This window comes from Labrus mixtus, chromosome 12 (genome assembly GCF_963584025.1).
Source record: "Labrus mixtus chromosome 12, fLabMix1.1, whole genome shotgun sequence".
NCBI classification, from domain to species: domain Eukaryota; kingdom Metazoa; phylum Chordata; class Actinopteri; order Labriformes; family Labridae; genus Labrus; species Labrus mixtus.
In genome coordinates, this window is record NC_083623.1 from 10946138 (window position 1) to 10959680 (window position 13543).

At 42.3% G+C, this 13543-nt stretch overlaps 2 protein-coding genes across 3 annotated transcripts in view; both read left to right on the plus strand.

The window, feature by feature from the left end:
- The window catches only part of sod2 (superoxide dismutase 2, mitochondrial), a 167309-nt gene that overhangs the window by 100636 nt on the left and 53130 nt on the right, over positions 1–13543 (plus strand). The window lies entirely within an intron of this gene.
- The window catches only part of LOC132984907 (pleckstrin homology domain-containing family G member 1), a 42431-nt gene that overhangs the window by 1208 nt on the left and 27680 nt on the right, over positions 1–13543 (plus strand). The window contains exon 1 of one of the 2 annotated variants that reach the window (XM_061051945.1): positions 8096–8604. The exons of the other annotated variant lie outside the window; for it this stretch is intronic. Coding sequence (XP_060907928.1) covers positions 8595–8604 — 10 coding nt within the window. The 5' untranslated portion in view covers positions 8096–8594. Of the gene's footprint in view, positions 1–8095; positions 8605–13543 lie in introns of those variants that run through there. 2 annotated transcript variants of the gene reach the window in all.

Here is a 13543-nt window from a genome sequence, read left to right on the forward strand (position 1 = left end):
GTCCCTTGGCTCTGCTGGTCTCCTTTCCTGGAGCGAGACCCCCGTCCTGCATTTTTAATCTGAGGCCAAACACAGCTTCCTCCTTGTGTCCGCCACACATGCTCACATACCCTCTAAGCATTCAAAAGCTCTGCGTACACATACAGAAACACACAATCAATGACCATAAAGGAATACAGTGTGGTTGTGTTGCTTTCATTCTGATACTGATTTCAGAGCTTCTGTGCTGACGCGGTTCAAAATATGACTTTGTGTGAAGCGTGTGAAGTGTGATTTTTTTTTTTTTTTTTTTTTTTTAAGAAAAAGAAAGATCTATCTACAATCTCTGCCAAAATAAATTCTCTTAAGGATCTGAAAGCTATTATTTCTGAAAACCACCTGTTTTTCAGCTCTTTTGCCCCCTCTCTCTTCCTCCTGATGATTGGCTCCTTGTCTTCTTCTCTTCATGTGGATACAAACTCACTGCATAGTTGAATACTAACATTATCTCCTATCGTAAATTCTTCTCCGGGGTTCTGCTCTGGCCGGGTTGCCACCCTGCTCTATCATTAGCTGCGGCTGTTGACCTTATTGTTGTTGACGTAGCAGCTGTAGTTATTTCGGTGTCGCTGTTGTTTAGTCTGCTGGAATGGTGAAGACGCTCCTCGTTTTCCTGGACGCTATTCCTTGGGCTCCTCCAGCCAATTTTCGAGGGAATCCTACTCTTATATAAGCTGAAACCGGTGCTTTAGTCAAATGTTTTCTGGCCGGCAGAAGGCAGAAATTCCTGGACTTGTCCTGGCACTGCGAGCAGACTGCTCAAGGGAAAACTGTCCGAGAACTGGAAAACTCATAAATCTGGGAATGGGAAAACCATTAAGAATATTATCTAATAAATCAGTTTTGCAGACACACAGATGTAATTAGCTTCTACCCAAAGACTATTAAAAGCTTCTAACTTGATTTTATCAGCAAGTGGACAACAAAAAACACTTTCTTACGATTTGTGTGCCCCCCCAAAGAGAGAAACAGACCCCTGGAAACTCCCCGACATGTTGTTCATTGTTCAAAATCAGCTAACTTGATTTTCATTTAGTATGTGTAGTAGGAAAAGCACAGATGTAAATTATATTTACAATCTGTCTATTCAATCAGAGAAGATTTTATTGTTGTTACACATTTATTTCTTGTGCTTAAAAATAAAATGTTGATGACTCATCATGAACTCAAAGGTGTTAACAACTAAATATAGCTGCTTTTTTTTTGCTTTCATAAAAACACTTTCCTTCATTCATATGTCCCTCCCTGATGAGTATAACGTCTGACAGTGACTGTCTGGAGTACAGGACTAGCTAGCTAGCAGGTCCCAGGCTTGCTATCCTTTTTGTATTCCTGTCCTCGTCCCTGATTTTTCTCCTGTAGCTTCCATTCTTTCGAGATAAGCCACCATCATGGCAAAATTTTTCATCTCTATATGATAAGAAAAGAGTTAAGATGAAGAAAAACACATTACGTTTATTAGACAAGCAACCAGTGAAGTTGCTGCTGTGTTTTGGTTGACGTGAGGTGGAGTGGCAGGTTTGAGATGCTAATCACTCCTGCGCTATTTGCTGCAGCAAACTCCAATCAATACCCCTGACCAGTCATTGTACAGGATTACAAGTAAATATGTGGAATCAAATAGCTCTTAAATATGGTCCTATATGCCTGTGTCCCAGTTAGCCATGACAGAGTCACAGTGAGTCAGCATCTACCATACCAGAATAGCGAAACATCATCTGCTAAAAGGAATTAGTCATCATTGATATCATTGTTTAGTGCTTTTCCTGCTATGACATGTCAGAACCACCTCATTAAGGCGGACGCCAACTTCTCAGTTTCTCATGCCCGTGTGTTCAGTCCTACAAATCCAACAAGATAACCAATCTTTCCCCATACATCATTTGATAAATACTCACCAAGTATCTCAACAGGCAGGACAAAGAAAGGGAACTTCATCCCCACTTAGCTAGCCAGCTAGCTACCTTCGCATCAGTTGCCTTCATACAGTCTAAGGTTGTGCGCTGGTCTCAGGATATAATTCCTGAATATTTCCTGCTGCTTTTCTTCTTTTCTGTTTGCCATGTGTTCTTCTCTGCTCTTTAGTTGATAGCGTGATTGTGTTGAACTACAGGTAGCATTAATATCAAGACAAAAATTCACACTTTGTCACTCTGTCGCTTTGTCTGCTAATTCTGTGTTGTTCTGTTTACGGCATATCTTGCCTTCTGAGACCCCTTCCCCCCAGTCTGACAAGGAAAGTTACATGGAGGTTCATGTGCGAAAACCGAGATTTGAGGGGCAGTCCCTCTGAACATTTTTTTTTAATTTTCAGGAGTGTGATATGTGAAAACCGCTTAAACTGCCAATCAAGAGCCTACAAATGTTAATGATATTCAAGCAAAGCCTTCTTGGAGCTTTAACTGTTATGACAGGAGTAAAAAAAAAGAACAGGTGATGTTGTTAGTGGACTTGGAGATAAATGAGGCAGGCCAAACATCCTGTTCCTGTCGCCAAAATGACCACGCCCCAGTTTGGTTACTAACAAGTGCTGTTGTTTAGCTGGCAGTACATTAGAAAACAAAAGAAGCGCCATGTCGTTACACTTCTGCATCACATGTGGTAGCTGAGGATGGTGGCGGCTACCCTTGAGGTCATGAAAGCATTTGTTTACTGGTATATTGGTCACACCTGCATTAGGATGCAGCACACTTTTTGAACATAAAAAAAGTTATTAAAAGTGAGTCTTGTTAAGTTTATGCTACTACTGTAGTATCCACACAATATTTTATTTAATGCTAATCCTTGAGAACCAAGGACCCTTTAAGTAAGAATGAAATCAATGCTGTAAACCAAACCTTAACTACGTAGGAATTTTTAACCCACACAGTTAATTTCATAATTTCTGTTCCGTCTCTTAACCTAACTCTTTAACATCTTTAAACATTTGTCAGTGACTTCTCTTTTTGTCACCGACAAATGATTTCCTCAAAAACGTCACAAAACTCCTCTGTGTATCCTCTAGAAGGCTAAGATTTAATCATTTTAATGTGTGGGACGTTTTAGATATATAATAGATTTGAGGATTCAAGACAGTGAGGAGAATGTTTTGCCAGGCTTGATGTTACTTCAGTGGTCAAAAGAAACAGAAATGCGGGGGGCGGCGGGGGGGTTGATTAAGAGCTCAGTCGGCAAGAACAAAAAGCTTAAAGGTCTGTGACACTTGAAGAATCTGTGCGCGAGAGACACAGAAAGAGAGTGTGTCTGTAGATGATCCATCTCAGCAGCGACAGAGACAGATAGAGTCACAGAGGGAGGGGGAAACTGTATATGAATCACAGGCCCCCACCACTCACAAAACCCTCTTGTCATTAGTCACAGTCCCTCTCAGTCTGAGTGTATTTCCCTCTGAGAAAATGAAGGGGCTGTCAGGCTGTCGGAGCAAGAGATCGGACACACACACACACACACACACACAGTTGCAAAAACACACAGTGCCTGCTGCAATAACAACCATAAAATAAGTTCTCCACCTCTCCTGCAGGACGTGCTCGAGTGGTTCAGGACAGTTTTAATTTCTGATTACACACACACACACACACACACACACACACACACACTTAAACCTTTTCAAGAGGCAGAGTCTTTTAAGTCAGTATTTACAATGCTGCATGAAAACAAGTGATGATGTGTGTGCATTGGTGCCCCAGTAAAAGTTGAATAGAGTTTCTATGAACTCTTTGCCCTGATTCCTTGTTTGCACTGCCCGTGTGTTATGAGGAACGGAGTGTTTTATTGACAATAAGCATTTTCATCTCTTTCTTCCTCTCTCTTCCGCTCTCTCCCTCAGCGTCTTTCCAAATGCCTTGGAGATGAATGCCTCCCAGTCGTCATAGTGACCACCACGGCACTATGGCCCCCACAAACTCTCAAACTATCACTTCTGAGTGACTGTGGGTGCAAAAACAAAAAAAAAGAGTGTTTGTCTGTGTGTAGGGTCCTAAAGTGTTACTGCCTTGTTAGAGCTTGTTGTGAGCTGTGAAAAGGGTGAGGGTCTGTTGGGAAATCTGCTCTCTGAGTGTGTGTGTGTGTGTGTGTGTGTGTGTGTGCGTGTGTATGTGGGGGGCATTAGAAGGGGAAGTGACATGGGAGCAGAGTCGAATGAGGGCTGTGGTACTGAGGAAGTAATTCAGTGTGGAAGGTTGGAGACACAAGAATCTGGGAAATTGCAAGGGACATATTTTAACACAAGTTGTCTAATTCGATTAGATATTTTTATTTTAGGTTGCTAGATATGGATCAAGTTCTGAAAAACATTAACCCAAGAGACCTAAACAATCTGTGTTCATGAGAAAAAAAATAACCAGAATTTCCCCCTCGTCTGGTGTGTAAAACCTCTCAAGTGGAAATTTAGAAAAGCTCAAGAGTTATCGAGTTTTGACTTGTATGACGACGTTTCCAGAAATGGCAAAGGTCAGTGAAGTTCACTTTTTGGATGCTACGCTAATACATTGTAATTATTGTCATCGCTTTTCTTTCTTTCAGAAGTATACGTATGAAGTAACTAACAGCTCATCTTTTCCCCCTATCCCATGATCATCTTTTTTGATTTCCTGCATATGTCAAGGAAACTAAAAAAAAAAAACACTTCTTAGAGCTAACCTGACCTCCTGCATTCCCTTTTTTTTAAGTTATCTTGCATAGAGTTACTTGCTCACTGTCTTACCGAATGTTTAGTAGCTTCTCTGAGCCAAAAGTACCACTGATGAAGCTGTCAGTTTTGGCATTCAGTTTATCAGTTTGTCAAGAAATTTTGTGCATAATGATAATGTCATGTAAAGCCAAAACCAAAGTAAGATATAATCACTACGTGAGCTCCAGAGGTCCTGTTGGACTTACTTTTTACCTCTTGACATGAACAGGTTAGCTGCCATTTTCCATCCTGTTTCCACTCCTGGTGCTTTGCTATCCACCTCCTGTCTCTGAAAGAAAAGAAACTGAATAAGTGTACATCACAAAATACTCATTGTTTTTTAGTTGTTGTTTTTTTTTACTTCCAGCCCAAAACCAAAGAAGACATGAGCTTAGGCCCAGGTCTTATTGCAGTCATTATTAAGACTCCCTGATATTTTATAGACTAAACTATCGTCATTCATCATTAATAAGTCCTTCTTGTGTCAAATACATGATGAGAATCTGCTGTTGCAAGTTTTCTTTTGGGTAAAATCTGCAGCCAAATCATCAAACTTATTTTTTATTGTATCACTGTCTTCAGCCTAAACATCTCCCCTGTCAGCTCACATAACGATTATTATATCCAGTACAAAAGGGGACAAATATTGTTCCTGTGGTTGTCATCCTGCAGGCAGTTGTTTTGGAGCGCACAGGGGGCATCAGATAAGCTGGACTGCTGCTGTAGCTTTCTGTCATCAACAGGTCATGCTTGACTGAACTGAGGAGCTGAGACGCTCTCTGTGTGTTTGCTGAGCCAGAGGTGCTCATTATGGACGGCCCATGTGTGTTTTTGAGGGATGGAGGTGGCAGGGTGGAGGGGGGCGGGGCACATGGACAGTGCGTGGATTGGGAGCAGAGGTTCAGGGGCTTCGTGGGTCAACGGACCCTCAGACCATTAGAGAGAAGGGTCGTGCTTCTTGGGGTCTTGTTCGTAATAGTGTGTGTGTGTGTGTGTGTGTGTGTGTGTGTGTGTGTGTGTGTGTGTGTGTGTGTGTGTGTGTGAGAAAGAGAGAGGATAGTTCAGGGGGTCTCTATTATTGTATTGGTGAGGAGAAGGGGGTGGTGTAAGCAGGACCCCATGCTGCTGGGACCAGTCCCTGTCTTTAAAGAGCCACAACAAATAGTCGACACATTGGCTTTAGTGTGCGAGACTGAGGGTCCATTGTCTCGTGTGTGTCCTCCGTATGGGACACACGGCCCGACATGTCCTTAACTATAAGTGATGTCTGACATTATACACTGTGCACTAGAGCTGTGGTTCCTGACCTGTGGATACTGACAATAACGGGGTAACAAATTGAATCTAAGGACTCTTATATCTGCTAGAACAGGTTGGTTTATTTTACCAAACTTTCCTGATTTGATTTTAATCTTCCATATCGGTGTTTTGATATAATAAAGAGGAAAGAAATGTACTTCTTGGTTGAACTGGTACCAACCTGAAGCCATGTGCAGCTTGTTACAAGGGGTCATAAGTAGATAAGGCGTGGTATCAAATTTGTATTTGAACCAAACAGAAAGCTCAGTACCTATTGGATTATGTATCTGATACCTACAACATTTGGAAGATATTGTTGTACATCTTTGATCACGTTTCTCGTTTTTTTTGTTTTGTTAAAAATAACTAAAATCTGTTAAGGCTGTTTCTTTAAAAAAAAATCGAGAACAAAAAAGTGACATTATCAGAATCAGTCGGCTTCATCGCCCGTGGGTGTGTTCACAGAAAGGAATTTGATGCCGGTTTTACATTGGTTTCAATGTACAAAGAAATATATATTTGCTTTACTCAATGATAATAAGCTCATCAAAGGTTACACAAACAAGTTGGAGAAGTTTGGGAACAAACAAGATATTTGAAAATAAAAAATGTGTCACAATAAAAAGCTGCAAAGGACAAGAAGTCAAGTAAGTAAAGCACCTAAACCGTTCACAAATGGAGACAGCGATTCCAAAGGGGGAGGGGGGCTTAATTAAAGACGCGTCTAATTGTCCCAAACCTTCATTTTACCATGCAGGCCTTTTGTTAAAAAATGTTGGTCTCTCAAGCTGACAACAAAAAAAACCCTGGTGATGTCAATCAAAGAAGTAAACTCAGCTTGATTAGAAGAAAGGGCACTGTAAACTAAGAGGTTTGGCATGTTTTCATGAATGAAAGATGTAAGATGTTGTAACAGGTGGTTTTCAAAAGTAAGGGATATAGAGAGTGAGGGCCTTTTTTTTTTTTACTATGTCAGTGCTGAGTCTGTTTACAGTTGCTCTCTATACCTGATATTTGCTTTTATTCAAGGACATTTTACAAAGAAAACCTTAAACAAAGTGGAAATGAATCATATCATGTCCTGGCAGCAGCTCTGTAAATCAGACCTGTAGATTGAACCCTTCAAAAATGAGTCTCGTGCATAAGGTTAGCCGCGTGAGGAAAGGGAATGCTTTCTTCTCCATGACTGTTGTTGACAAAGATGATATTGGAAGCTCCGTCCCTTCTTGGTATTGATTGGTTTGAGCACAGTCCAAAAGTTGAACTATTGCGGTGATAAAAAAATAAGGATGTTTGTTCGCTCAGGTCGCTGAGTGCTGAAAACGTTGAACTGCGTTGGTTTGTATGAAAAATAGAAGCTGCCAATGCAAAAAAACAAAAATGCTACTGGTGGTCACAGGCCTTAACATTTTAGCAGAGATGCTGCTGAAGCAGTAATAGCTGTGACAGTAATAATGATAACTGTCCTTTTGGAGGGTCTGCAAAGGATCACAGGCCAAAGACTTGATGAACTGCACTCTGAGACACTGCTGTCTGTGTCCGTTTCCCCTGCTGCTCATTTACATCTTGAATCCCACTTCTGACATTCTGTGCGCTCATTCTGCCCGGCCTCCCTCTCTCACTCTGATCTGGGACACAATGAGCGCTGCAGTGTCTCGCAGTGGACGAGGAGCTTTTGTTTGAGCTGGCTCCCGGCCTATTGATCAGCCGCGACCGACCAACACACACACACACACACACACACAACCACACACACACAACCACACACACACCACCACCGTCCTTGTAAAGTGTGTGTGTGTGATCTCTGGAGTCTGTGCAGCAGTTCAGCTGCCTGCTGAGCGAGCAGCAGACGCACACACACACAAAAGGTGACATGCCGGCCCTGCGTTACAGAACCGAGCTAAAAGTTTGATTAGGGAACCAGAGAAGAGGAGGAAAAGATGAAAAAGTGGAGAAAAGATAAAAGAGAGGAAAAAGCAGAGGAGGTTCTGAATGTGGAACTCCCAGCTCCTTGTAATTTGCTGCGGGAGAGACAGAGAGAGAGAGAGAGAGAGAGAGAGAGGAGGAGTCAGGGGGAGGGGAAAACCCAGCAGGGAGGGAGCAGAGGCCATTCACTCTGACACACACACACACATGCAAATACACACATGAACACTTTTAGACGCACACATGCAGGCTGTGGATGTGTTGCAGCGAAAGAGAGGGAGGGAGAGAGGCATTCAGGAGGAGGAGAAGAGGAGATCCTCAGCAAAGTAAAGTGTGAGGAAGAAGACAGAACATCAGGCAGAGAAGTGTGTTTTTGTGTGTGTGTGTGCATGTAGAGGGAAAACAACGCCTTGGAGTGTGTGTGCTCCTGTGTATGTTTTGGAGGAGCGGACTGCATGCAGAAAGGAATCACAATGACCGGGAGTATTTGGGAAATCTGAAGGAATTTTTTTATAGGCTTTGCTGGGAGTACTGTTTGGAATCTTTTGGAGATGTGACCTGCTGAGGAAACCCTGCGTTTCTTTGAAGTTTCACCCTCAATTTTTCCAAACCTCTGCTTCATTCACTGAAATTGTGGAGTAAAAGCCAAGCCACAATGCCTACTGGTAAGCATACGCTCTTCAATTCATCCTTTCTTTTTTTCTTTTCTTCTTGTGTTCTGAACTTGTTTGAATTGTAGACTTTTTGAGATGAAAAGTGATTTCTTGATGCGGCGAGATTAGATTTCTCTGTCAAACATGTCTGGAAACCCCATCAAAGAGGCTTACATCCACTTCATGTAGAATGCAGTCCTGATTTGAGTTGTCTTAATGTGATGAATAGTAGTTTGAAACATTATAATGACACAGAAAAAAGAAGATAAAATGAGGCTGTTTTCAAGTGGTCAAACTTCAAACAGCAACCTTTAAACACAACCTCTCTTTACAAGCTTTTGATGGTTTTGGCTGTTTGTCTTAGCGGCTCTTTTGTGAGCTCTGTGTGTGATATTTTCCCCTCAGCTGACAGCGCTGTGTGAAGTGTCCCAGCAGTGTCCGTCCCTCAGCAGCGTGCTTGTATGAACAGCGTCCTCTGGTTGTTTTCTCAGCCCTGGTGTTGAATGGAGCGTGTTTGCTTTCTCGCAGACATTTGGGGTTAAAGTCCTAATGATGCTGAGAAGATGTGTACACAGCGTATCGCTATTCTTTCAGGTTCCCGCTGGATAGAGGTTCAACTTTAATGAATTAATAATACAAATGTAGGCACTGCAGGAAACTTGTGTGAAAAAACATGTGGTATTTAAGTATGTGTTTGTGTTTATCTGCCCCGGGACTTCTTTTCTAGACTTCTTACTCTACTCTTCTTTCTTTCCTTTTTCTTTTATATCTCATGTCTCGTCAGTCCAGCATATGTGCCAGTCTCCTCTTGCTGGCGTTAGGTTTGACCGGGTGTTAAGATGCCGTTCTGCGGCCTGTGACCCAAATTAGAGCCTTCGGGGCAGCAGTTTGGGGGGTGGCCACAAATGGGATAGAGGGTAGGAGAGAAAAGGGGGGGGGGGGTAATTACTGTTTAGAGCAAAGTCTTTGGTTTAGAGGTGCTGGAGACAATGGACCCCTCCGTCCTCCTCCTCCTCCTCCTCCTCCTCCTCCTCCCACCACCCTGCTAGCTGGCTGAGTCCTCTGGGACATCTGCCCCCCCATCCTGAGCATGCTCACGTGCAAGAAACTGCAGCTCTGCGGAGGGGAGAGCACTTTGCAGAGAGGGGGCAGTTCCCAATGGAGCAATCAGGGAAAACAAATCAGCGATTTTCTAGTATGACATATTAAGGAAATGGATGCAGGAATGTCCAGTGGAGATGTTTTCCTCAGCGCTGAAATCCTGAGAATGAGGCTAGTGTGTCACACTCAGGAGGAGGGCCAAGGGTGTGAGCAGTGAGGGGTCGCATGGGTGTCCCGTGTGTGTGTGTGTGTGTGTGTATGTGTGTGTGTGTGTGTGTGTGTTTCTGAAAATAGGGAGGTGTAAGTTTGCTGTTGGACATTTCTTTCCCACAGAGGCTAAACACCGGCGCTGTCAGCAAAAAAAACAAAACTCAACGCACATTCCTCTATGATGTCCACAGTGACAAACAGAGGTGTGCTTCTCAAGACTTAAGCCTTTAATTTGCCATATCTGAAAATAAGGAGGTGTCAATGTGTGTGAATGTGCCCGTAAATGGTGTCGTAAGGGAAAAACCTGGAAAAAAAGCCATTTGTTGGTTTTTAGCTTTTGCAGCTGTTGGTGTATTTACTCTATGTTTTGCGAGGCAATGAAAGCCGCAGGAGTCCATAAAGTGGCACATCAATTTTAAACTTCTGTCCCTTTACCAGTTGTGATGTGTTCAGGTGTTTGAAGCTATCTTGAGCTGTCTTATTAATCTCCTTTTCGTTCTCCATCCATCCCATCCCATACATCTGCATTTAAATGTGGGCCTGCTCAGCTCTCTGTTGTTTCCATGTTAAATTGCTCAGTTTAAGCCCCGCCTCTTGTCTCCCATCCCATCCCTCGCCTCTCTCTCCCACCTTTGCCCTCTCTCTTCTTCTGCCCTTGCTCCTCCACGCACATTGGTCTGTGGTGTGAAATCCTGAGTGACACTTTAAGGTCCTCAGCGTCAGTTGTGATCAAGCCTGCGTCTCTATCAGAAACAGAGTTCGAGCGTAAGATGTGAGGCCGGAACGAAACGGGGCAGAAACCGGATTAAAACTGTCTGAAGTTCGTATATAATGCTGGAAAAGATAGAAGCTTTGTTTCCTATGGATTTTTGATAGCGAAGTCCGGTTTTGAATGGTTAAAGAACGACTAAAGGCGGGATTCAACATGAGGCAGAGCGGGGCGGGGGGAGGAATGGAAAAGAGAGAAAAAGGAAGGGAGTGGGTGGTGTTTGACCTTTGGCCTTTCATCTCATCTCTTCTTCCTACTTTCAATCCTTTGGGTCATCTCCTCTTCATTTCTCACTCTCTCACTGACACACACGTCCTCTTGTCATCATGTTTCCCCTTTCTTTTACATTTATAAACCGCAGCTTAAAGTTTTACCGAGATGCAGCCAAATGAAAGACAAAAGCGGCCAGGCTGAATGCTGTCACTTTAAACAATTCGTTATTGTTTCCATCAAACTCCCTCTGGATTCTGTTACCTTTTCAATGCACATGGGTTCCTTGGGACTGCAGAGTCAGCAATTTATCTGCCTGGCATTGAACTCTTTTGCCATCTGGTAGGCCTGGTGCAGAATAAACAGAACACACACGGACAAACAAGGTTGATTAAAGGATTTATGAATTGCACCAAATGTGTGGTCCAATCCTGTCTGGTTCTCTCAACAGGGGATGAAGTCTCCCCCCCCCCCCCTAAATATAGATCATATCTAGTTAAAATTAGAGCTATCTTTTTAAAAGCTACTATATGTAGTTAAACTTTGAACCTGTAAGTGTGGTGTATTAAATGTCCTCCTGCTTGCATGAGACCAGCAATTTACCAATTAACACCAAATGGTGCCCTTGAGAGTAAAATTGATGTTTCAGTGTTACCATAATGTAAATTGTTGCAGGGATTGTCCTTCTCTGTGTTTCCTGACATGCAAGTCATGTTTTAAAAGCTTGCATGTTTATTAAGGAAATACTGAAAAATAACATGACCTCTTTCAAGATGGACATCCTTTTGTAGTAAAAGTATTAGGAAAGGTTGGTTGTGTTTGAATGCAAAAATCTAAAGAGAGAGTGTTCCAGTCATTTAAAAATGTTGGAATCATAGCTTCTACAAGTACTAAGAAACAACGCCCACTGTGATTTCCCCTCAGATGAGGTCCAGTCATTTGAATAGGGAGTGTTATGAACACATGTGCACCAAATGCAAATATAAGCCCCGGAGGTCTGCAGCCATAGATACACACAGGCGGGTCAGTGTGTATTTTTATATAGTAAAGTATATGCTTGGAGAAGGATGGTCCGAGCTAAGAGGAATGTCCCGGAGTTCATATGCACACAGCAAACAGTTACTCCAAGATCAGTCAAACATATGCTGTGGCTGAATGTATTAGAGGAAAAGGGAGGAGAAGAATGGCAGGAAGGGGGAAGGAAAACGGCAGGAATGTTGGGATTAAATTTATGTAAGGTCAATGAAATGGGAAAGAACAAGTGGAAACCAAAAAATGTGTGGCTGAATTTGTTCATCGCAAAAAGCTCCTTTGGTCATTGCTTCTCATTTAACAGTGTAGACAGAGCTGTCTTCAGTTTCAGCACCAATAGGACAGCTGGTCGTTGAAGGAGGGAAAGTGCGTGACAGAAATCAAAGATAAACATAAAAGATTTTTGCAATTTTTTTCCCCAATAAACAAATCCACTGATATTGGTGGTTTCAATCTGAGTGAATGATAATTTTAGTCTAGAAATGTGCTGCAATATAGGGGCTTTTGCAAATCATTTGTAGTCCAGTTTTTTGAAATTGCATTTTGTTCTTAGTTGATTTCAAAAAAGACTTTTTAAATCCCTTTTCCAGGGATTATATATTATTTATAACCTCTAAGTCCAAGGTGTCATGAGGGTTAACATGCATGACGTACAGTAAGTGTTGTTATTGTATGTGTCGCACAGCAGCCTAAAATGTAGGAGTGTATGGATCATGAACCCAAGTACAGACATCCAATGTTGCAACAGAAGAACTTCATTCAAGTCTGTGGTTTTGGAGGTCTAATCCTCAGCATATACTGGTCACTGTAATCATGCGTTACACCAAAGTGCTCCTGAACTTGCTCGACTCATTCAGCCAACTCCAATGTCAGCCTTCAGAGCTAGCCAAGCCAAGTGCGTATTTTCCAAATTTAGATTCTTTTCTCCACGAGATCCCCTCCTTGCCTTCATTGTGTTTTGTTGCTGAGGGATAATCCCTGCTAGCCATGTGTAGGCTGTCTTACTTGAAGCAACACGCATCACATTTTCAGTTTAATACACTTGTTTTAAACCCAATACCACTGAAGTCAAAATATATACAGTGATGGTTTTGTAACCGTCCTCTATGCAACATATGCATATGGCGGCATCGTTCACTTAGGTTTAAATGTCCACACAGGATGTTCACATGTCTATTAGAAAAAACACTCATGTGAGGGTCATTTGGCCATAAAGAGACAAGGGTTCTCACAGCTGTTTGCTGACCACTCCAGAGCACTTCAGGTGGCCGTAAAGTGTGCGACTGAAGTGGACGGGTTAAGTGTAGTATGAGTCATTAAACTTGGCTGGACAGGTAGCGAGGCTTCAGGTTGACTTCATCAATGAGGGGAGGAGTTATCAGGTCTCACTTGTGGCAGACATTGTCTTATCTTTATCACCATTAATGTTAATTGTAGGCGGTTGGGAAGCATTTATTGCAAAGGACAATAAACCTAGAAAGGTGCAATACATAAAAAAAAGCCCTGTTACGTTAGTCCTGGAAATGCAACACATGATCAAAAGTGAAGAGAAGAAAGTAGATTTCATCCGGATCAGTTGCTTTCGTGATTTAGAAGTGTTTTTTTTTTTTTTTATTTGAACCCATTCTA